General features: G+C 43.2%; 1 protein-coding gene across 1 annotated transcript in view; it reads left to right on the plus strand.

Moving 5' to 3' along the window:
• Positions 1-21,442, plus strand: part of NAT10 (N-acetyltransferase 10) — a 1,889,152-nt gene that overhangs the window by 1,714,189 nt on the left and 153,521 nt on the right. Inside the window, exon 25 of the mRNA XM_044082846.1 lies at positions 21,265-21,384. Within this exon, the coding sequence (XP_043938781.1) occupies positions 21,265-21,384 (120 nt within the window). The remainder of the gene's footprint in view (positions 1-21,264; positions 21,385-21,442) is intronic.

Here is a 21,442-nt window from a genome sequence, read left to right on the forward strand (position 1 = left end):
CTACAACCTTTTGAGCCTGCAGCTACTGCCGAGTTAAAGTATTTGTCATGGAAAACTGCTTTTTTGTTGGCCATTACCTCTGCAAGAAGGGTTTCTGAATTACAGGCCCTCATGGCAGTGGAGCCTTTCCTGATTTTTCATAAGGATAGGGTATCTTTGCGTACTAATCCTTCCTTTATGCCTAAAGTGGTTTCTAGTGTGGCCTTAAACCAAACTATTCATTTGCCTACTTTTTATGCAAACCCCCAAAATAAAGGGGAGAAAATTTTGCATACTTTGGATATTCACAGACAGTTGCGTTATTATTTGAGCAGAACCAGGGAGTTCAGACAGTCTCAGCAGCTGTTTGTTTCTTTTGCTTTGGGTTCACAGGGTAAACCTGTTTCAAAACAAACTATTTCTAAATGGATTGGGTTTTGTATTTCTTTTTGTTATTCCCATCATGGTAAGGAGATTCCGGCTGGAATCAGGCCTCATTCCACTAGGGCTACTGCTACTTCTACGGCCTTTCTAAGGGGGGGTAGCTACAAAAGACATTTTGGAGGCAGCTACTTGGAGTTCAGTGCATACTTTTTCTAAGCATTACCACCTTCCTCTTTATTCTAAGTCTAGGGCTGGATTTGCCACTGCAATTTTACAGGGCATTTTAGCAGCCCCTAATGCTCTATGATTTTACCAACCTCCCTTTCCCGTTGCTTTGGGATTCTACCCATAAGTAAGGACTGCAGCAATGTGAGATGAAGAACATAGTACAGTTTTGTACCTACCATAAATGTAGATGTTCGAAGATCCACATTGCTGCAGTCCAATTTACCCTCCCTCCTTCCCCACTGTAGTTGCACATGATGCTATGCTTTAGGTGATGGTTGTTGTTGGGCTTGTTTTTGGGAGGTATTCTGTTTTTGGCTGTGGCCTTTCTTGTTTGGCCTTCTGACATCTGGGGCAAGAAAAGACTGAGGATATGACGTCGGTCATGCGCCTTTATACCCTGACGCTCTGATGTCAGATCTAGGCGCCCATGACCGACGTCAGCCTAATACTTTGGTATTCGGGCCGACCGAGGACAGCGGACTACCCATAAGTAAGGACTGCAGCAATGTGGATCTTCGAACATCTACATTTATGGTAGGTACAAAACTGTACTTTTCCTCTCATAAATTGTCAACCAGGAAGCTATATAACAGCAAATGGAAACGATTTGTTCACTGGGCTTCTCACCACGACATTGACCCTTATGTTGCCCCTATTCATACCAGTTTAGAGTTCTTGTCTTCCTTATTCTGTGACGGCGCAGCTGCTGCCACCATAAGAGTTCTATTGGCTGCCATTTCCAACTTTCATGTAGGGTTTAACGGGTCTAACATCATGTCCCACAGACTATGTAAAGCCTTTTTGAAAGGGACCCACCATCTCAGACCTCCTATCAGACACCCTCTCTCTCCCTGGAATTTGAATCTTGTTTTATCCCAATTGATGCTTGCCCCCTTAGAACCCGCGTCATCCTGTGACTTGAAGTTTCTGTCTTGGAAAACTTTATTTCTGGTAGCCATTACATCTGCGCGTAGGGTCTCCGAACTTCAAGCTTTATCTTCCAAGCCCCCATATTTGATCTTCCACCCTGACGGGGTGTCCCTCAGGACAAATCCTACCTTTCTTACTAAGGTCTGTTCAGAAACTAACTTAAATCAGTCCATTGAGCTCCCAACCTTTTTTAGACACCGCACCAACAGACTGGAATATATGTTACACAAGCTTGATGTTCACAGACAATTGAGATTCTACTTGGACAGAACGAAAGACTTCAGACAATCGGATCAACTCTTTGTCTCTTATGCAGAGAACAAGAAAAGTTCTGCGGTATCAAAAATCACATTATCTAAGTGGCTTTCTGACTGCATTAAATTCATTTATTCCTCTACTAACCAGCCATTACCGACTAATGTCAAAGCCCATTCTACCCGGGCTGTTTCTACGTCATTAGCTCATACAGCTCGTTTACCCTTGGATACCATTTGTGCAGCTGCCACGTGGTCAAAACCTCACATGTTTATCACTCATTACAAAGTGGACAGGGCCTCCAGGGGCAGGGCTTCCTTTGGTTCCACTGTGCTCAGGAATGTTCTCCCTTGAGCCACCCAGGATTAGGGTGCTTGGGACGCTACCCACCTGTAAGAACAAAACTGCGAGATAGAACAACTTCACCTAAAGAAGTTATGTCCTTACCATAACGTTCCATGTGAGTTGTTCATCTCGCCTTTTTGTTCTTACATTCCCTCCCACCTTCCCCCTCCTGTTGAGAAAGATGGTTGCCTTGGTGAATTGGTCGGTCTTGTCAGCCTGTCTTCTTAGGACAGACTGTTTTTTTTTCCTTTCTGCAAATCTATAGGTACCTAGATAGGTAGATACTGTAGTGTTTTCTTCCTTTTTAGGCTGTCTTCAGGTGCAGCGTACTAGATCTGGGGGTTTACAGTAGAGCATCATGGGATATACACTATGTCTCGAGCTTCTCTGAGAGTTTGAGCTTGAAAAGCGGCCGACTCGGAGCCGAGGGATCGGCCCCGAACCCACGTGTAAGAACAAAAAGACGAGATGAACAACTCACATGGAACATTATGGTAAGGACATAACTTCTTTTTACCCTCATTCCCTGCCTGCAACAGGAAATTCGATGGTGGGCAAAAGCATGTCACCTCAACACGGGACAGCCATTCACCTTACCCACAGCCAGGCAGACATTGACAACAGATGCATCAGATTATGCCTGTGGGGCCAATATGGCAGGCAGATGTATTCAGGGCACATGGTCCGCAAGTCAAATGCATCTACATATCAGTCAAAAAGAGATGCTAGCTGTTCAGAATGCCCTGACAGCCTTCAAGGATCTACTTCATCCAGGACAACTACTGATAAAGGCGGACAATGCTACAGTCATGTGGGACATAAACAAGCAGGGGGGCACACATTCCTACCCCCTCTGCAGACTAGCCATAAGCTTGTGGGGGACAGCATTGACTTACCAAGTACATCAGTAAGCACAATTCCTGCCAGGAAGGATAAATACTCTGGCAGACAAACTAAGCAGAAACCTAATGGATCCCCACGAGTGGAAATTGGATCCACAAGTCTTCAACATGATAACAAAGAATTGGGGATACCCGGACATAGACCTATTTGCCTCCCCTCACAACTGCCAACTACAGAGATTCTGCACAAGGACTTATCACAAGCAAGCATGGAAAGTGGATGCTCTATCTTTCAGCTGGAAAAACCTAACAGTATATGCCTTTCCTCCTTTGCCTCTCCTCCCCAAGGTACTCCTCAAGGTCAGACAAGAGAAGCCAAAAATGATACTGATTGCCTCAGACTGGCCCCGCCAGCACTGGTACCCAATCCTAAAGAGCTTGTCTCAATGCCCAGCTTGGACATTACCTCAAATTCCTCACTTATTGACACAACAAGACAGTCAGATACTGCACAGCTAACTCAGGACCATAAACCTGGCAGCATGGCAGATAATGTAGCCATTCAAGACACACCTCTCTCTAAAGCAGTGATGGATGTTATTTTGGAGGCCAGGAGGCCTAGCACCAGAAAATCTTATGCAGAAAAATGGAAGAGATTCTGTGCTTGGAACCAGGCACAAGATATTGACACGATTGTTCCAAATATTCCTCAGATTTTGCAATACTTAACTGAGATGCTGGATAAAGGCCTTTCCTTTTCATCAGTTAAAATTCATACCTCTGCCATTTCAGCTCATTACAATACAGAATCACCTATTTTTTCTCATCCGTTACTAAGGCAGTACATCAGTGGGGCCAAAAACATAAGACCTCCAAGGAGAACACCAGTGCCTGCATGGGACCTCAACTATGTCTTGGAAAAACTCACACTGCCTCAATTTGAGCCAGCCTCTGCAGCTGATATAAAATTCTTATCCTGGAAAACAGCTCTGCTCCTAGCAATAACCTCTGCTAGACGAGTCTCAGAGTTACAGGCACTCATGGTTGTGGAACCTTTTATCATTTTCCATCCTGACAGGGTTTCTCTGAGGACAAACCCTACATTTATGCCTAAGGTAGTGTCCACTGTGGCACTTAACCAAACAATTAATTTGCCTACCTTTTACCCAAACCCACAGAATAAGGGTGAGAGATGTCTGCATTCTTTGGGCATTCACAGGCAGCTACGCTTCTACTTGGACAGAACCAAAGCTTTCAGAAAGACTGAACCACTTCTAGTGGCATATGCTGCAGGATCACAAGGAAAGCCTTTCTCAAAACAGACTATTTCAAAGTTGATAGGCCACTGCATTCGTTTCTGCTATTCACAGCATAGCAAATCAGTGCCTAAGGGCATTAGGCCCCATTCAACCAGAGCAGCAGCCACTTCAGCAGCCTTCCTCAGAGGAGTACCAACCAAAGACATCTTAGAGGCTGCAACTTGGAGTTCAGTGCATACTTTTACAAAGCACTGTCACTTACCTCTCTACTCTAAATCCAGGGCAGGCTTTGCCAGTGCAGTTCTGCAGGGCCCGATAGCCTCTCCTAATCCTATTTAGCACCAGCCTCCCAACCTTAGCTTTGGGATTCAACCCAATTGTAATGACTGCAACAGTGAAACACGATGAACATAGTACAGTTGTGTACCTACTATAAATGTAGATGTTAGAGTGTATTCACTGTTGCAGTCCAGGTTACCCTCCCACCATCCCCCTTTTCCTTGCTGGGACTTATCTGTACTTCTCTATTCTATACAACCTATGTGGTGTATTTGCTTGTAGATGAAGGAAAAGTTGTTTTTTCTGTATGCATGCTTATTGGTATAATTTAGCCTACCATTTTAGGGGCACCTGACATCTGGGGCAAGAAAAGCTGAAGAAAATGGCTTCGGCTGCATCTTATATACCCCTGGCGCACTGATGTCAGGGAGGAGGTGACAGCAACTGACGCCAGACCTAGACTTTGGAACTCTGCCTGACTGCAGGTAGCCTGCCAGCAGGATAACCCAATTGTAATGACTGCAACAGTGAATACACTCGAACATCTACATTTATGGTAGGTACAAAACTACTTTTCCCTCCCTCCATCCCCCTTTACTCTTTCTCCTTTTATTACCATTCTTCCTTGTTTTTCTCTCTTCCTTACAAGGGACATATTGGTATTTATTTTCCATTGGTGGGGTTCTTCCACCAGAACCTGGCCTCCTACTTTGGGGGCTCCTGACAGGTTAGGGCAAGAAAAACTAATGTAATGAAGTCAGCTGCCTGACTTTATACTACTGATGACTTGACGTCAGTCCTCAAGCGACAGCAACCAACATAGAAATACTAAGTCTCTGGTATTCGGGCCGGGCAAGGGCTAACCTGGCAGGGATAACCCAAATGTGATGACTACAGCAGTGAATACACTCAAATATTGTGCATTAGGCCCAGCAAGCCAGCACGTAAAACTCTACTGCCAATCATTAGCGGATCGGAGTTCCGCTGTGGCGACCCCTAACCGGGAAAAGCTGAAAGACACAAACACAATGGTAAGTATACACAACTGTACTTTTTGTTGTCTGACCAGATAGCACTGCGTAAAAATATTAGAAGTAAGTTACAGAAGGTGAAAGCTTGTTTATTTGTTTACTCAATAAGGAAATGTGAAAGGGTAACAAGGAAAACATGCCAAAAATGTATATAAATTAATAGTAGCTATATTAGTATGTAAATGTGTGTATTTGTAATTTTCTTATGGAAGCTGTGCATAGTGGTTTGTTTCAATGAAAATATTTGTTGACTAGATTCTACCATAAGTGTTTGGGGGGAGGGAGTTAATAGGTGTTGGAACTCCTGAGTACCATTAGTACAGAAAAATGACAAAGTAGTAGGATTCCTTTAGTATATGCTCTATTTATAGATGGTGTAATTGTATTCTTGTGGGTTGCTGCCCATTACTAGTGCAGCTCTACTGATGAAACTGCATGTACTACTAAGAGTGTAATGTATGCTAACAGGTTTTAAAATATTGTTGTATAATATTATTTTGGATGTAAATATTCTTTTTCTGGAAGCCTTTTTTGCTTCTTAAAATGCTCTGGAGTAATTTGGCTCCATATTGCATTAGTAACTTGTCTTAAATTGTATTTTCATGTCATTGCTGAACTGCTGTCATTACTATAAATTTAGCTCATCTGTAAAGACACATAAATAAAAAAAAGCTGCCTGCTTTATCTGTTCAGTTATCAAAATGTAACTAAAATACATACATACATAGTTGAAGGTGTGGATGTGGATATAAAACAGTTGCATTTCTAACATTTATGTTGAGTCTCTGAAGAGTATGGCAACTATACTAGAAAATGAGGTTACGTTAAACAATGAATTAAAATACACTTGGACTGTGCTACAACATTGAGAGCTCAAGTACTGTTATTTTATGTGGTTTGTTTTGTATTTATTGCAGGTTTTATGTAATTGTATGTCCCTTGTAAAGCTGGTGCCTTAGCTTAAAACTCACCCTAAGTAGAATCTGTTAGGAAACTGCAATTTGAAGGACACATCCCAGTGGACTTCTCAGAGTTCAGCGGTTTTTAAAAATATTTATTAAAAGCAACCTGTTGGCACCGTTTTTATATTTTTTTGACACTTGGTAAGTCAGTCATCACTGTGGCTGAGTAGTCAAACATGAGTTTGGGTACTAAGGAAAGTATGTGCGTCACTGTTAAAAAAAAAATAGCTCTGTATTTGTTTTATACTTTTTTCTGATTACAAAATACCTTTGCTCTTTAAGTGGAGTAGGAGAGTCATCTGGATTCTCATTTGGGAAAAATCCTATAAAATTCCAGTAGTTTCACTTGCTTTCCTAGGCCTGTAGGGATCCTCTTTCCTTTTGGCTTGCCTCCATACAGTTCAGCTGATATGATTTATGTATAGTGCTATGATATTGTCCCTCAGATTTAGCTTTACTCTTCCTAGATTTACGTATTTCCTCATAAAGGCAGACCTGATGTGGGGTACTGACTTTATTAAATAAAATAAAATAATCCTCTTCAAAGATTTCCTGTCCTTTATTGTATAGGGTCTACAACAGGAAGAACTTATACTATGAAAAAAAAGTGTTCCTCTTTCTGATTCTCTACTATGATTTCTAAGGATCAATGATATGACTTTTAATACTTTGTGAAAGAGATATGGTTGCTCTGAATCTGTGCAACTGTTAGTGAATTCAGGAAAAATAACGATGTGTTTAAAAAGTCGATTCTTGCTAAAAACTGCCTTCTTTTGCTGATCATTTGCAGGGTTGTTATGCACCAAGTGTATAGCTCAGTATACATTTATTGGTGAGTATTTGTCAAGTAGCTGGTTTTGCAGAATTTGTCACGTTAATTTGATGGTGCGCCCTTCTTAACTCAGATGTCTTTTCAGTATGAATCAGAACCTGAAAAGTAATCCGAATAGTAGTTTAACTGTATGAGATTATAGGAATTTTTGTACTTGCAATTTGACAGGTTGAGCGAATACAGAATAGCATTTGTTATACCAGAGTATGTATATGTCACAGAATTCTGGATTGTGAATAAATACAGGCCATCAAAACTTGGTGAGAACACTTGCTAGGTTACTATAACTTGCATGAAAATTGGTTCTGAAGTTTTTAAAGATTGTTAAAGTATTGCTTTAAATAACAAAAGTAAGACTTATCGATTTTTAAATTGTCACTGCAATGTAACCAGTGCATCTGCTCTTGGTACATTGCATTTTCAGAGGTCAAAACTGTCTACGTTAGACACTCTGGCAGACCACTTAAGCAGAAACTTACTGGACCCCCAGGAATGGCAGCTCCAGAAAAAAATTGTTTTAAAAATCACTCAGGTGTGGGGGGCCCTGGAGGTAGATCTCTTTGCTTCACGTCTCAACCATCAGCTGAAAAAATTCTGTACCAGGGAGCATCACCACCTAGCTTGGAAGGTGGAGGCCTTGACCTTCCCCTGGAACACCCTCTTTGTGTACGCATTCCCTCCTTTGCCTCTTATTCCCAAGGTACTGATCAAAATAAGGGAGGAGAGACCAAAGGCCATCCTCATTACTCTAGATTCGCCCAGACTACATTGGTACCCCTTACTGCGCAGCCTGACTTTACAGCCTCCCAGGCAGCTTCCCCTGATCTCAGACCTGTTAACTCAGGTGAGGGTGGGATGCTGCACCCAGACTTGCAGACTCTCAAACTATCAGCATGGCTAATGCACTAAAGGCAAACAAGGGGCCCCTGTTAAGCAAACAGGTCCTAGACATTATCACAGAGGCCAGAAGGCAGGAAAATGGAAAAGATTCTGCTCCTGAAGCCAGTTCAAAGGGGGCAATACCTCGCAACCTTCCATCCCTCTTATCCTGGATTACCTAGCGGAGCTACTTAATAGTGGCCTCTCCTTCTCTATTAAAATCCACGCCTCAGCCATTTCATCTCATTTTGATACAGAACAGCCCTTGTTCTCTCCCATCCTTTGATTAAGCAATTCCTCAGAAGGGCTTCTGATATCAGACCTCCCAGAAGGCCAACCACTCCAGCCTGGGACCTGAGTTATGTTTTGGAAAAACTAACTTTACCACCCTTCAAACCTGCTGCTTCAGCAGAACTAAGATACCTCTCCTGGAAGACTGCTTTTCTCATAGCTATCACCTCAGGCAGAAGAGTTTCAGAACTTCAGGCACTGATGCCCATTGAGGCCTTCATCATCTTCCATGTAGACATGGCCTCCCTGAGACATTATTACAGACAGTACAACATATTGAGACAATAGTATTAAATTACTTTTAAAGGACCTTGGGGAGACCACAATAGAATTTCGTGAATTATTTTGGCAGTTAAGACTGGAAGCCATTAACAAGCCAGGGCTAAATGATTACATTTCTTTAGTACCAGTCTTAAAGCTTAGAGCAATCAAATTATAACATTATAGTTATTAGATGGAAATGTAAGGTAAAGTTGGGTACATCTGTCCTCTATTTTTGTGTGTGTTGTGTAGTACTATTTGTCATAATGTACAAAGTATTGACACTATTATTATAAGTAAAGATGGTATTTCATTTATTACTATTGTCTCAATATTGAAAGGTTATTTATATTGACATTATTTTTAATTTTAGAATATAGGATTTTTTAGGAGATTTTGACCTCTATATTTTTAAATTTTTTTAAATAAGATAATTGGAATAAAACACTGATTAGGTGACGCAAGGGAGGGGGAAGGATATATTACGAAGATTGCTCACTTGATATATCTGATGAAGTCTTGGATGTGACAGGATGAAAACACAGTGTACAATATAAGCGTTATTACATTAAAGAGAGTAACCTTAGGACTATATGGTGTGGTGTTTTTCTTCAGGAATCGGATGTCCGTGTGCTTTTGTCGTTTGGTTAGAGTTTTGGATTGCACACTTTTTCTAGGTTATTTTGTTTTTCTGTACTTTTGTTTTGCATCTTCCTTCTCCAACCTTGGCCACTAGGTTAAAATCATGCACAGTTATTGCCTCACTTGATTCATTGTTGTCCTAAGACAATTTTTTTTTTCTTTTAGCTGAACTTGCCTTTAAAAACAAACTTTTCATTTTTTTTCCTGTGCTCTGATCAGTATTGGAATACAATGTTCATCATGTTGCACTGCTGGCAGTCATCACACTTGGGTTATCCTGCCGTCAGGCGGTCCCGCAGTCGGCCCGAGTTCCAAAGTCTTGGTCCGGCGTCGGTTGCTGTCGCTTCTTCCCTGAAGTCAGTGCGCCAGGGGTATATAAGATGCATCCGACGCCATTTTCTTTAGTCTTTCTTGCCGCACGGTGCCCGAAGCAGAAGCAGTTCGCAAGTGCCGGTCGACCAACTCCTGAGATTTTCAAATCGAATTTCATACAGAAGTCTTCATAAAGCTAAGTACCCCATTGGGGAACCTTTTCTTGCCTCAGTCCGATGTCAGAAAAAGTTAACAATTGCATTTCTTGTGGGAAGCAAATACCTCATAAGGACATTCATTCTTTTTGTATTCCTTGCCTAGGCCCAGACCATGACGTCACAGTTTGTCTGTTTTTGTGCTAGGTTTAATAAACAAACTATTAAACGTCGGTTTGATTTCGCCAGACATTATTTTGGTAGGAAATTTAATTATACCATGCCGTCGGATCAACCGACGACCGGAATGCATAAAAAACGCAAAGATAAGGACAGGCAGCCGAAATCCAAACCGGACTCCGAGGCCTCTGCTAGGCCAGTCGCCGGTTCTCCGGTTTTCAGTGAGGCACCTATGCAGCCCCTGACGACCGCTGATTTAGAACCCCAGGTGACATCCGATTCACAAGCGGAGATTGCTAGGCCTCCACAACCTTTACTTTTAGGCCCTTCCGACTCCATACCTGAAGGAGATTCCGGTGCAGTTGAAACGCCTTCAGTTGCAGAAGGTGTCTTCAGACCGACTACACACTATTAAATCCTATGCAAAACTGAAAACTCCTTTAAAAACAAAGAAGACTGTACAGCAGTCTCCCGTACAAGGCCCCATGCCTAAGAAACAGATGCTTAAGATGACTGAAGACTTAATTACCCTAATCAGGGGTTCCCATCCCCCTCCTGATAAAAGGCCAAGGCAGGAGGAGGACTATGCTTCCTCTGACCAGGTTTCAATTTCCTCAGACTCTTCTGAGGAACAGGAATATTCCTTTCCCCCTTATGAAGATTCTGATGCTGAAGAGTCTATCCCTTCTGCATCTCTCCCAGAAGACTACTCTTTTGGGGAAACCTTACATACTATGAGGGAACATTTCCACTGAGAAGGTCAGGATTACTCTTGATTCTAAGAAAAGGCTCTGAGAGTTCCTTTTACTACCCCAGCACAGACCACTTGCTATTCCACCTGTGTTAGATATTGTGGATGATGTTTATTCAGAATCTAGCCTTAACCCAGATTCACTACCTCCAGCACCAGCCAAACCAGACGGATACTACAGAGTCCCTGACTCTCACAAATTCCTGTATAAAAGCCCTGTTGCTGACCCAGAAACCATTTCCCAGGGTCCCAAAGGGGTTAAGGCCTCTATTGCTAAAAATCCTGTGCCCTCTGAAAGGGATTCTAGAGCACTAGACAGATGGGGAAAGAAAGTATATACCTCAGCTACTCTAGCTATGAGGGCCTTAAATTGTCAGTTTCACATGTTGAAATATCAACAATATCTGATGTCTCAATTAAAACAAAAAATGCTTGCACATACAGACCAGCCAGATTACAAGGAAATGCAAGATTTGTTGCATTCAGCTGAACAAATGGGAAAACATACTTTGCAATGTGGATTTGATTCATTGGAAGCTTCTTATAGAGCAGCAGTGACAGGGTCCGTCATACGTAGGCATGCTTGGTTAAAAGAACAAACTTTACCTGATCATGTTAAAGCAAAGTTATTGGATGCACCTTTACAGCAGGATGTTTTATTTGGTGTAAAAGCAGAAGTTGTTTTAAAGAAAATGGAGGATAAGGCAAAATCTATGCAGACAGTCAAGGATTTCTTACAGGTTCAACCGCCTCGTTTCAGCAGAAATTGGCAAACCAAAAACTGGTCCTTTCCAGCTTCTGCCAGACCACAGAGGGGCAGATACAGACGTCCAAGAGGCAGAGGCCAGCCACAAGGCTCTTACCAGCCCCGACAACGGAGTGCCACAACCCAAAAAGGAGGAGAAGACAGGTCTCAAACTACCAGAAGACAAACACAATGACTTACCCCTCAGACTACCAAGCAAAACCCTCTTGGCAGCTCCCTTGGGGGGGAAAGCTAGCACTTTTTGCAGACAATTGGCACATCATCACAAAAGACAAATGGGTCCTAAATATTGTATCTCAAGGATACAGATGCCACTTTCACACTTTTCCAAGGATAAAAGGAATGCGAAACCTGCCACCAAATCAATGGGCAGAGGCTCAAAAGCAAATTTCAGCTCTCATGGACATGAGAGCCATTCAACAGGTTCCTACACAGGAGCAAGGATAAGGATTTTACTCAAGACTGTTTCTAGTTCCCCGAAAGGACAAAGCCTGGAGACCCATTTTGGACCTCTCAGTTCTAAACACATACCTGGAAGTACCCAAATTCAAGATGCTAACACTGCAGCAACTTCTTCCCATGCTGGGCAAGAAGGCTTGGCTAGTAACGTTGGACCTCAAGGAGGTATACCTGCATGTCCCTGTCAGACAGAATTGCAGAAGATGCCTCCGATTTATTGCAGGTTCAACCCATTACCAATTCTCTTCACTGCCCTTTGGCTTATCTACTGTGCCCAGGGTCTTCACAAAATGCATGGCACCAGTAATTGCATACTGCAGACAGAGGGATTCAAATATATCCATACCTGGACGACTGCCTTATTCAATCAGAAAGCAAGGACATCCTATTAAAGCATCTGGCGTTTGTCAAAAACCTACTAAGTTGCCTAGGGTACACAGTAAACGAAAAGAAGTCAAAACTAGTGCCCTCACAAGACATAATATTCCTGGGTGCCAGCTTAAATACAACGGCCCAGATGGCTTATCTCACACCAGACAAGCAAGGACAACTGACTCAATACTTCAAAATGATGGCAACAAAGACCCAACACCCTGCAAGAAAAATTCTGCAGGCCTTGGGATTCATGGCATCTTGCATACTACTACTACCATTTGCAAAACTGCATATGAGGAAATTACAATGGTATCTGAAAAGCATATGGACCCAATGCAGCCACAGCTTGGAAACAGTAATTCCACTCATTCCTTGCCTTCAACAGGAGTTTCTATGGTGGGCTCAGGCATGTCACCTCAACAAGGGTCAGCCTTTTACCGTACCCACAGCCAGGCAAACTATAACAACAGATGCATCGGATTATGCCTGAGGAGCACACATGGCAGGACAGTGTATTCAGGGCAAATGGTCTGCAAACCAAAGGCATCTACATATCAATCAAAAAGAGATGCTAGCTGTGCAAAATGCCCTAACAGCTTTCAAGGACCTCCTACATCCAGGACAACTCCTAATAAAGACGGACAACACCACAGTGATGTGGTACATAAGCAAGGGGGCACACACTCCTACCCCCTATGCAGACAAGCAATGACCTTGTGGAACACAGCACTAACCTACCAAGTTCAACTACAAGCACAATTCCTGCCAGGAAAGAAAAACGCGCTGGCAGACGATCTAAGCAGAAACATCACAGATCCTCATGAGTGGAAACTAGATCCACAAGTATTCGCAATGATAACTCAAAAATGGGGGAGCCTAGACATAGATCTGTTTGCTTCCCCCCAAAACTACCAACTGCAGAAATTCTGCACAAGGACATACCACACACTAGCTTGGAAGGTGGACACCCTCTCATTCAGTTGGAAAACATTGACAGTGTATGCCTTTCCTCCACTGCCTCTTCTGGCAAAGGTGCTGATGAAAGCCAGATTAGAGAGGCCACAAATGATACTCATTGCTCCAGACTGGCCATGCCAACACTAGTATCCAATACTAAGGAACATGGCTCAAGGCCCACCATGGATTTTACCGACAATTCCTCACCTGCTCACTCAGCAAAACAATCAGATTCTACACAGCTCAAGACTTTAAATCAGGCTGCATGGCAAATTTCCTAAACAACCAGTCAACACTTCTCTCTAAAGCTGTGAAGGACATCATTCTGGAGGCCAGGAGGCCCAGCACCAGGAAAGTCTATTCAGACAAATGGAAACGATTCTGCGCCTGGAACCAGGCTAAAGGCCAAAATCCCCTTGTCCCAAATATTCCTCAAGTTCTTCAATATTTAACTGAGATGTTGCACAAAGGACTTTCTTTCTCCTCTATTAAGATCCACGCCTCAGCTATTTCAGCTCAATACAACACGGATCCTCCTATATTTTCACATCCATTACTAAGACAGTTCCTCAGAGGGGCTAAGAACATAAGACTGCCCCGGAAAGCACCAACACCAACTTGGGATCTCAACTTTGTTTTGGAAAAGCTTACACTTCCGCCCTTTGAACCAGCTTTCACAGCTGATCTACAGTTCCTATCGTGGAAAACTGCCCTGCTGCTAGAAATAACTTCAGCGTGAAGAGTCTCAGAACTACAGGCCCTAATGGCAGTGGAGCCTTTCATTTTTCATCGACAGTCTCTTTACGAACTAACCCTTCCTTTATGCCAAAGGTAGTATCCAGTGTGGCCCTAAACCAAACCATTCATTTGCCCACCTTTTATCCAAACCCCCAGAACAAAGGGGAAAGGCTCCTACACTTTTTGGACATTCACAGGCAATTACGTTACTACTTGGATAAAACTAAGGCTTTCAGAAAAATCTGACCAGCTCTTTGTATCCTATGCTGCAGGATCTCAAGGAAAAGCTATCTCAAAACAGACCATTTCAAAATGGATAGGACATTGCATCCATTTCTGCTACACACACCATGGGAAATCTGTGCCTGGTAACATCAGGCCCCATTCCACCAGGGCTACAGCAACATCAACAGCTTTCCTCAGAGGGGTACCGACCAAGGATATTTTGGAGGCTGCAACTTGGAGTTCAGTGCACACCTTCAACAAGCACTATCACTTACCTCTATACTCTAAAACCAGAGCTGGCTTCGCCACTGCAGTTCTGCAGGGCCTACTAGCTTCTCCAAACCCTGTTTAGTTCCACCACCCATCCTTGGGATTCAACCCAAGTGTGATGATTGCAGCAGTGTAACACGATGAACATTGTACAGATGTTCTTCATCTCACATTGCTGCAGTCCTTACTTATGGGTAGTCCACTGTCCTCGGTCGGCCCGAATACCAAAGTATTAGGCTGACGTCGGTCATGGGCGCTCAGATCTGACATCAGAGCGTCAGGGTATAAAAGCGCATGACCGACGTCATATCCTCAGTCTTTTTTGCCGCATGGTCCGATGCAGAAGCAGCGTTGCAAGTGCCGTTCGGCGTTCTGAAATTTTCGAATTCCGAGTTTCAGACCGAAACCAAGTTGGGCTAAGTACCCCGTTGGGGAATATTTTTGTTTTTTCTTGCCTCAGTTAATTCCGGATGTCAGAAAAAGTGAATAATTGTATTTCTTGTGGGAAACAGATACCGCATAGGGATTATCACTCTCTTTGCATTCCTTGTTTGGGACCGGACCACGACGTAGTCGGGTGTCGGTTTTGTGCTAGGTTTAATAAGCGCACTATAAAAAGAAGGTTAGATTGTGCTAGGTTAGTCTTTGGTAAGCGGTGTAATTATAATATGCCGTCGGATCCTCCGACGCCCGCTTCCACGAAGAAGCACAAAGACAAATCCTTGAAACCTAGACAGGTTGATTCGTCCGTTTCGGACGCCGGTCCTGCAGAAGCTACAGTAGAGCAGGTGGATCCGGCTGAAGTTTCTGTTGAGTCTCAGGGGGAAACTTTGATTTTGCAGGATGTGGCCTCCCAGGAGTCAGGTCAGGCTGAAGGGGCCTCTCAAGTCACTGTTCTCCCTTCTATGCCTAAGGTGGTTAGGCCTTCTGCTTCTATTTCTAAGGCTTCTTCTAAGGGCAGGTCTGTTTTGCCTTCCTCTGGTGTCCCTTCAGGTACTTCAGGGTCTGTGCCTAAAAAGCACATGCTTAAAATGGCAGAAGATTTGATTACTTTAATTAGAGGTTCTATGCCCCCTCCTGATAAGAGGCCCAGGGTGGAGCCAGAGTTGGAAAGTTTGGATCAGGCCTCAGATGACTCAGAGTCTTCTGCTGAAGATATTCTAGATTTTCCTCCTTATTCGATTCTGATGCAGAGGATTCCACTCCTTCTGCTTCTCCTCCAGAGGATTTTTCATTTTCAGAAACTCTGCATTCCATGAGGGAGCATTTTAAGTGGGAAGGACAGGATTTCTCTGATTCACGGAAGAGGCTTAGGGAATTCTTGTTTTACCACAGCATAGACCCTTGGCTATACCTCCTGTTTTGGATGTTGTTCAAGATGTTTTCTCGGAGGCTTCTCTTAATCCAGATTCTTTGCCTCCTGCGCCAGTTAAACCGGACAGATATTACAGGGTGCCTGAGGCTCATAAATATCTGTATAAGAGTCCTAGGGCGGACCCAGAAACTATTAGTCAGGGGCCTAAGGGTGTTAGAGCCTCTGTTGTAAAGAATCCGGTTCCTCTAGATAAGGAAGCTAGAGCTTTGGATAGATGGGGTAAGAAGGTGTATACCTCTTCTACTTTAGCAATGAGGGCTTTAAATTGCCAGTTTCATATGTTGAAGTATCAGAATTTCCTCCTTTCTCAGCTAAAATCTAAAGTGGATGCTTTGGCAGAGGGCATAGAGTGTAAAGAATTGCAGGATTTAGTACATGTCTCTGAACAGGTGGGTAAGCATTCTTTGCAGTGTGGTTTTGATGCTGTACAGGCCTCTTCTAGGGTGGCTGCCACTGGTTCAGTTCTCCGTAGGCACGCCTGGCTTAAGGATCAGAATTTGTCCGAGCATGTTAAAACTAGAATTCTGGATGCCCCTTTACAGTCTGAAGTTTTGTTTGGTCCCCCTGTGGAGTCGGTTTTGAAGAAAATGGAAGACAAGGCTAAGTCTATGCAGACTGTTAAAGATTTTTTGCAGGTACAACCTCCAAAGTTTAGTAGGAATTGGCCTACTAAGGGGTGGACCTACCCTTCTTCTGATTCTCAATCTAGGGGTAGATCTAGACGTGGCAGGGGCAGAGCTCACAGTACATTCAGGCCTAGAACTTGGAGTTCGCCTGCACAATCTGCAGGTGAGGGCAGGGGCCAGTCCTTTCGTAAACAGGCCCAATGACCTGCATTTTCAGCTGCCAGATTCTTCTTGCCTGGCAGCTCCTTTGGGAGGAAAGTTAGCACTCTTCAAGCAAAACTGGCTTTTAGTCACCCAGGACAAATGGGTATTGGACATTATAAACCGAGGCTACAAGTTTTATTTCCATACATTGCCTCCTTTCAAAGGCATGCCAGACGTTCCTCCTCGGCAAAGGATAGAGGCTCACAAGCAGATTTCTTTGCTTCTTCAAATAGGAGCTATACAGCCAGTTCCTCTGTCAGAAGTGGGACTAGGATTTTATTCTCGCCTGTTTCTAGTACCAAAGAAAGGGAACACGTGGAGACCAATTTTGGATTTATCTATCCTCAACACTTATCTGGACATTCCAAAGTTCAAAATGCTGACGTTACAACAGCTTTTACCTCTGTTGGGAAAAGATCACTGGATGGTAACTCTGGATCTCAAAGAGGCTTATCTTCATGTTCCTATCAGGCCCAGTTGCAGGAGGTACCTGCATTTTCGGGCTGGAAATTTACATTATCAGTTCTCTGCATTGCCCTTTGGCTTATCTACTGTGCCCAGAGTGTTCACAAAGGTTCTGGCTCCAGTGATTGCCTTTTTCAGGTTAAGAGGAATACAGATTTATCCTTATTTGGACGATTGCCTGATTATTGCACAACACAAAGACGAACTTCTTCATCATCTTCAGTATGTGATGGTAGTGTTAAGATGCCTAGGGTATTCTGTGAACGAAACAAAGTCCAGTCTAGTACCCTCTCAGGACATGTGCTTTCTGGGTGTGAGACTGAATACAGCTTCCCAGATGGCCTTTTTGACCCTGGACAAACAAAGAAGCCTTTCTCTTTATTTCCATCAAATGTCTCTACAGTCCAGGCTGACTGCAAGGACAGTCCTTCAAGCCTTGGGGTTCATGGCATCTTGTATTCTGGTGCTTCCCAATGCCAAACTGCATATGAGGAAGCTTCAATGGTATCTCAAAATGTATGGACACAACACTGCCAAGATCTAGACACTGTCATTCCGATAATACCTTGCATTCAGAAAGAATTTTTGTGGTGGGCTCAGGAATGTCACCTAAACAAGGGACTCTCTGTGACCCGACCAGAGGCGAGTCAGATTCTAACAACAGATGCCTCGGACAAGGCTTGGGGAGCACACCTCAATGGAAAATGGGTGCAAGACACGTGGCCTGTCAGACTTCAACATTTGCATATCAACTTGAAGGAGATGTTAGCAGTTCAATTTGCATTGATGGCTTTCAGGGATTTACTTCACCCAGGACAGGTGTTGATTCAAACAGACAACACTACTGTCATGTGGTACATCAACAAGCAAGGGGGAACCCATTCGTACCCTCTTTGCAGGCAAGCGATGATTTTGTGGGAGACTGCTCTCAGTTTACACCTCAATCTTCAGGCAAGGTTTCTACCAGGAGCACAGAACTCCTTAGCAGATGTGTTGAGCAGACAAATTGTGGATCCTCACGAGTGGAAACTGGATCCTCATGTGTTTCAAAAGTTGACAGTGTTATGGGGGACTCCAGACATAGATCTGTTCGCTTCTCCACTAAATTACCAGTTGCCAAAGTTTTGCACAAAAATGTTTCATCCCACAGCTTGGAAGGTGGATGCTCTATCATTCAGTTGGAGCAATCTTCATGTCTATGCCTTTCCACCTCTGCCTCTCATTCCCAAGGTACTCCTAAAGGCCAGAATAGACAAGCCATCCATGATTCTGATAGCGCCGGATTGGCCTCGACAGCACTGGTACCCACTACTGAGGAGTTTAGTACGGAGCCTCCATGGCCTCTGCCTTTGATTCCGCATCTTTGTCTCAGGAGGGCAATCACTTCCTCAATGTCAAGATTCAGTCTCTGCATCTCACAGCCTGGCATATTCTGTTTTAGACCCTGGAGGGTCTCAGCTTCCACAACAAGTTTTGAATGTTATTTTGGAGGCCAGAAGGCCTAGTACAAGGAAAGTTTACGAGATAAATGGAGGAGATTTTTCTTTGGAGCAAAGCGAAGGACTTTGATGTTTCCAAGCCTGATTTAAGTGTTTCTCTTCAATATCTTACTGAGTTATTGGACAAGGGTTTGTCTTTCTCCTCGATAAAGGTTCATGCTGCAGCCATTTCTGCTCACTATGACTGTGACCCTCCTTTATTTTCCCATCCTTTGTTTAAGCAATTTCTTAGAGGGGCAAAGAACATAAGACCCCACGTAGAGCTCCTACTCCTGCTTGGGATCTCAATTTTGTGTTGGAAAAACTTACTCTACAACCTTTTGAGCCTGCAGCTACTGCCGAGTTAAAGTATTTATCATGGAAGACTGCTTTTTTGTTGGCCATTACCTCTGCAAGAAGGGTTTCTGAATTACAGGCCCTTATGGCAGTGGAACCTTTCCTGATTTTTCATAAGGATAGGGTATCTTTGGGTACTAATCCTTCCTTTATACCTAAAGTGGTTTCTAGTGTGGCCTTGGACCAAACTATTCATTTGCCTACTTTTTATGCAAACCCCCAAAATAAAGGGGAGAAGATTTTGCATACTTTGGATATTCACAGACAGTTACATTATTATTTGAGCAGAACCAAGGGGTTCAGGCAGTCTCAGCAGTTGTTTGTTTCTTTTGCTTTGGGTTCTCAGGGGAAACCTGTTTCAAAACAAACTATTTCTAAATGGATTGGGTTTTGTATTTCTTTCTGTTATTCCCATCATGGTAAGGAGGTTCCGGCTGGAATCAGACCTCATTCCACTAGAGCTACTGCCACTTCTGCTGCCTTTCTAAGGGGGGTAGCTACAAAAGATATTTTGGAAGCAGCCACTTGGAGTTCAGTACATACTTTTTCCAAGCATTACCACCTTCCTCTTTATTCTAAGTCTAGGGCTGGATTTGCCTCTGCAATATTACAGGGCATTTTAGCAGCCCCTAATGCTTTATGATTTTGCCATCCTCCCTTTACCTCTGCTTTGGGATTCTACCCATAAGTAAGGACTGCAGCAATGTGAGATGAAGAACATAGTACAGTTTTGTACCTACCATAAATGTAGATGTTCGAAGATCCACATTGCTGCAGTCCAATTTACCCTCCCTCCTTCCCTCTGTAGTTTGGCATGGTAATATGGTTTGGGTGATGGTTGTTGTTGGGCATGTTTTTGGGAGGTATCCTGTTTTTGGGCTGTGGCCTTTCTTTTTAGGGCCTTCTGACATCTGGGGCAAGAAAAGACTGAGGATATGACATCGGTCATGCGCTTTTATACCCTGACGCTCTGATGTCAGATCTGAGCGCCCATGACCGACGTCAGCCTAATACTTTGGTATTCGGGCCGACTGAGGACAGCGGACTACCCATAAGTAAGGACTGCAGCAATGTGGATCTTCGAACATCTACATTTATGGTAGGTACAAAACTGTACTTTTTGTACCTACCATAAATGTAGATGTTCGAGTGTTCACACTGCTGCAGTCCAGGTTACCCTCCATCCCCTCTGAACTAGCTGGACTTATCTATACCTTTCTATCTATCCTATACAACCTCTGTGGTGTATTTGCTTGTGACTGAAGGTATTGTTTTATTTTTATATGTATATTTTTATATAGCAATATGTATTGCCTACCTATTGGGGGCACCTGACATCTGGGGCAAGAAAAACTGAAGAAAATGGCATTGGATGCATCTTATATACCCTGGCGCACTGACGTCAGGGAAGAAGCGACAGCAGCCAACGCCGGACCAAGACTTTGGAACTCGGGCCGACTGCGGGGACTGCCTGATGGCAGGATAACCCAAGTGTGATGACTGCAGCAGTGTGAACACTCGAACATCTACATTTACGGTAGGTACAAAACTGTACTTTTCTGCTCCTGGTTCTGAGGAAACGGATATGTTTCCAGTTGCATTTCTGTTGTCTCATGACTAAAGATAATGACTTCTGGTCAGCAGTGAAAGTTTTGGTCCGTTAGTGATGGCATTATTACAAAAATAGCTGTATTGAACAATTTGAAGTTAATTGTTTTTAGTCTGCAAAGGTAAAAGACATGAGTATAATGATTTTGCATATGACATGTCTCTAGTGTGTAGTCCTGCTTAGCAAACTTTTCTGTAGCCCTCTTGTCTTAAAACAAAGACCGACTTTCACAAGTGGCTATGGAGTTCATGTTGCTGGTGTTTGCCAAAACTTTAATAAAAATGAAATGTTAAAACAGCAAGGGGTTGTTTGCTGCTTGGATTGTTGTTTTTTTAGTAATTTAATTTATCCAGTTTTAATACCTGCTGTACATTCCTTGTAGGGAACCAGTGTGTCCTGAGGATACCTGTACTGTGTTAGGTACAGAAATGGTAGATTATGGTGGGTCATCCTGTGAACAAATGTTTTAATTTGATCATGACATCTACACTGATATAACTGCAGAATAGAGCACATGGAAGACTTACTGTCAGAATGGATAACTAAAAATATTCTTTTTGAAGGCTATACTGCTGGGCATTGGCTTACAACATAAATCTGTGGAACAGCTAGAGAAAGAAATTAAGCTGCCGGTTGGCCAGTTGATGGGCTTGTTCAACAGAATCATCCGCAAAGTTGTCCAAGTAAGTGAATTGGTAAGCATCACCTCTTTAGACAGTGAAGGTTTATTCCAGCCATTCT

Source organism: Protopterus annectens, chromosome 9.part0 (genome assembly GCF_019279795.1).
Source record: "Protopterus annectens isolate FY-2018-M chromosome 9.part0, PAN1.0, whole genome shotgun sequence".
Lineage (NCBI taxonomy): Eukaryota > Metazoa > Chordata > Ceratodontiformes > Protopteridae > Protopterus > Protopterus annectens.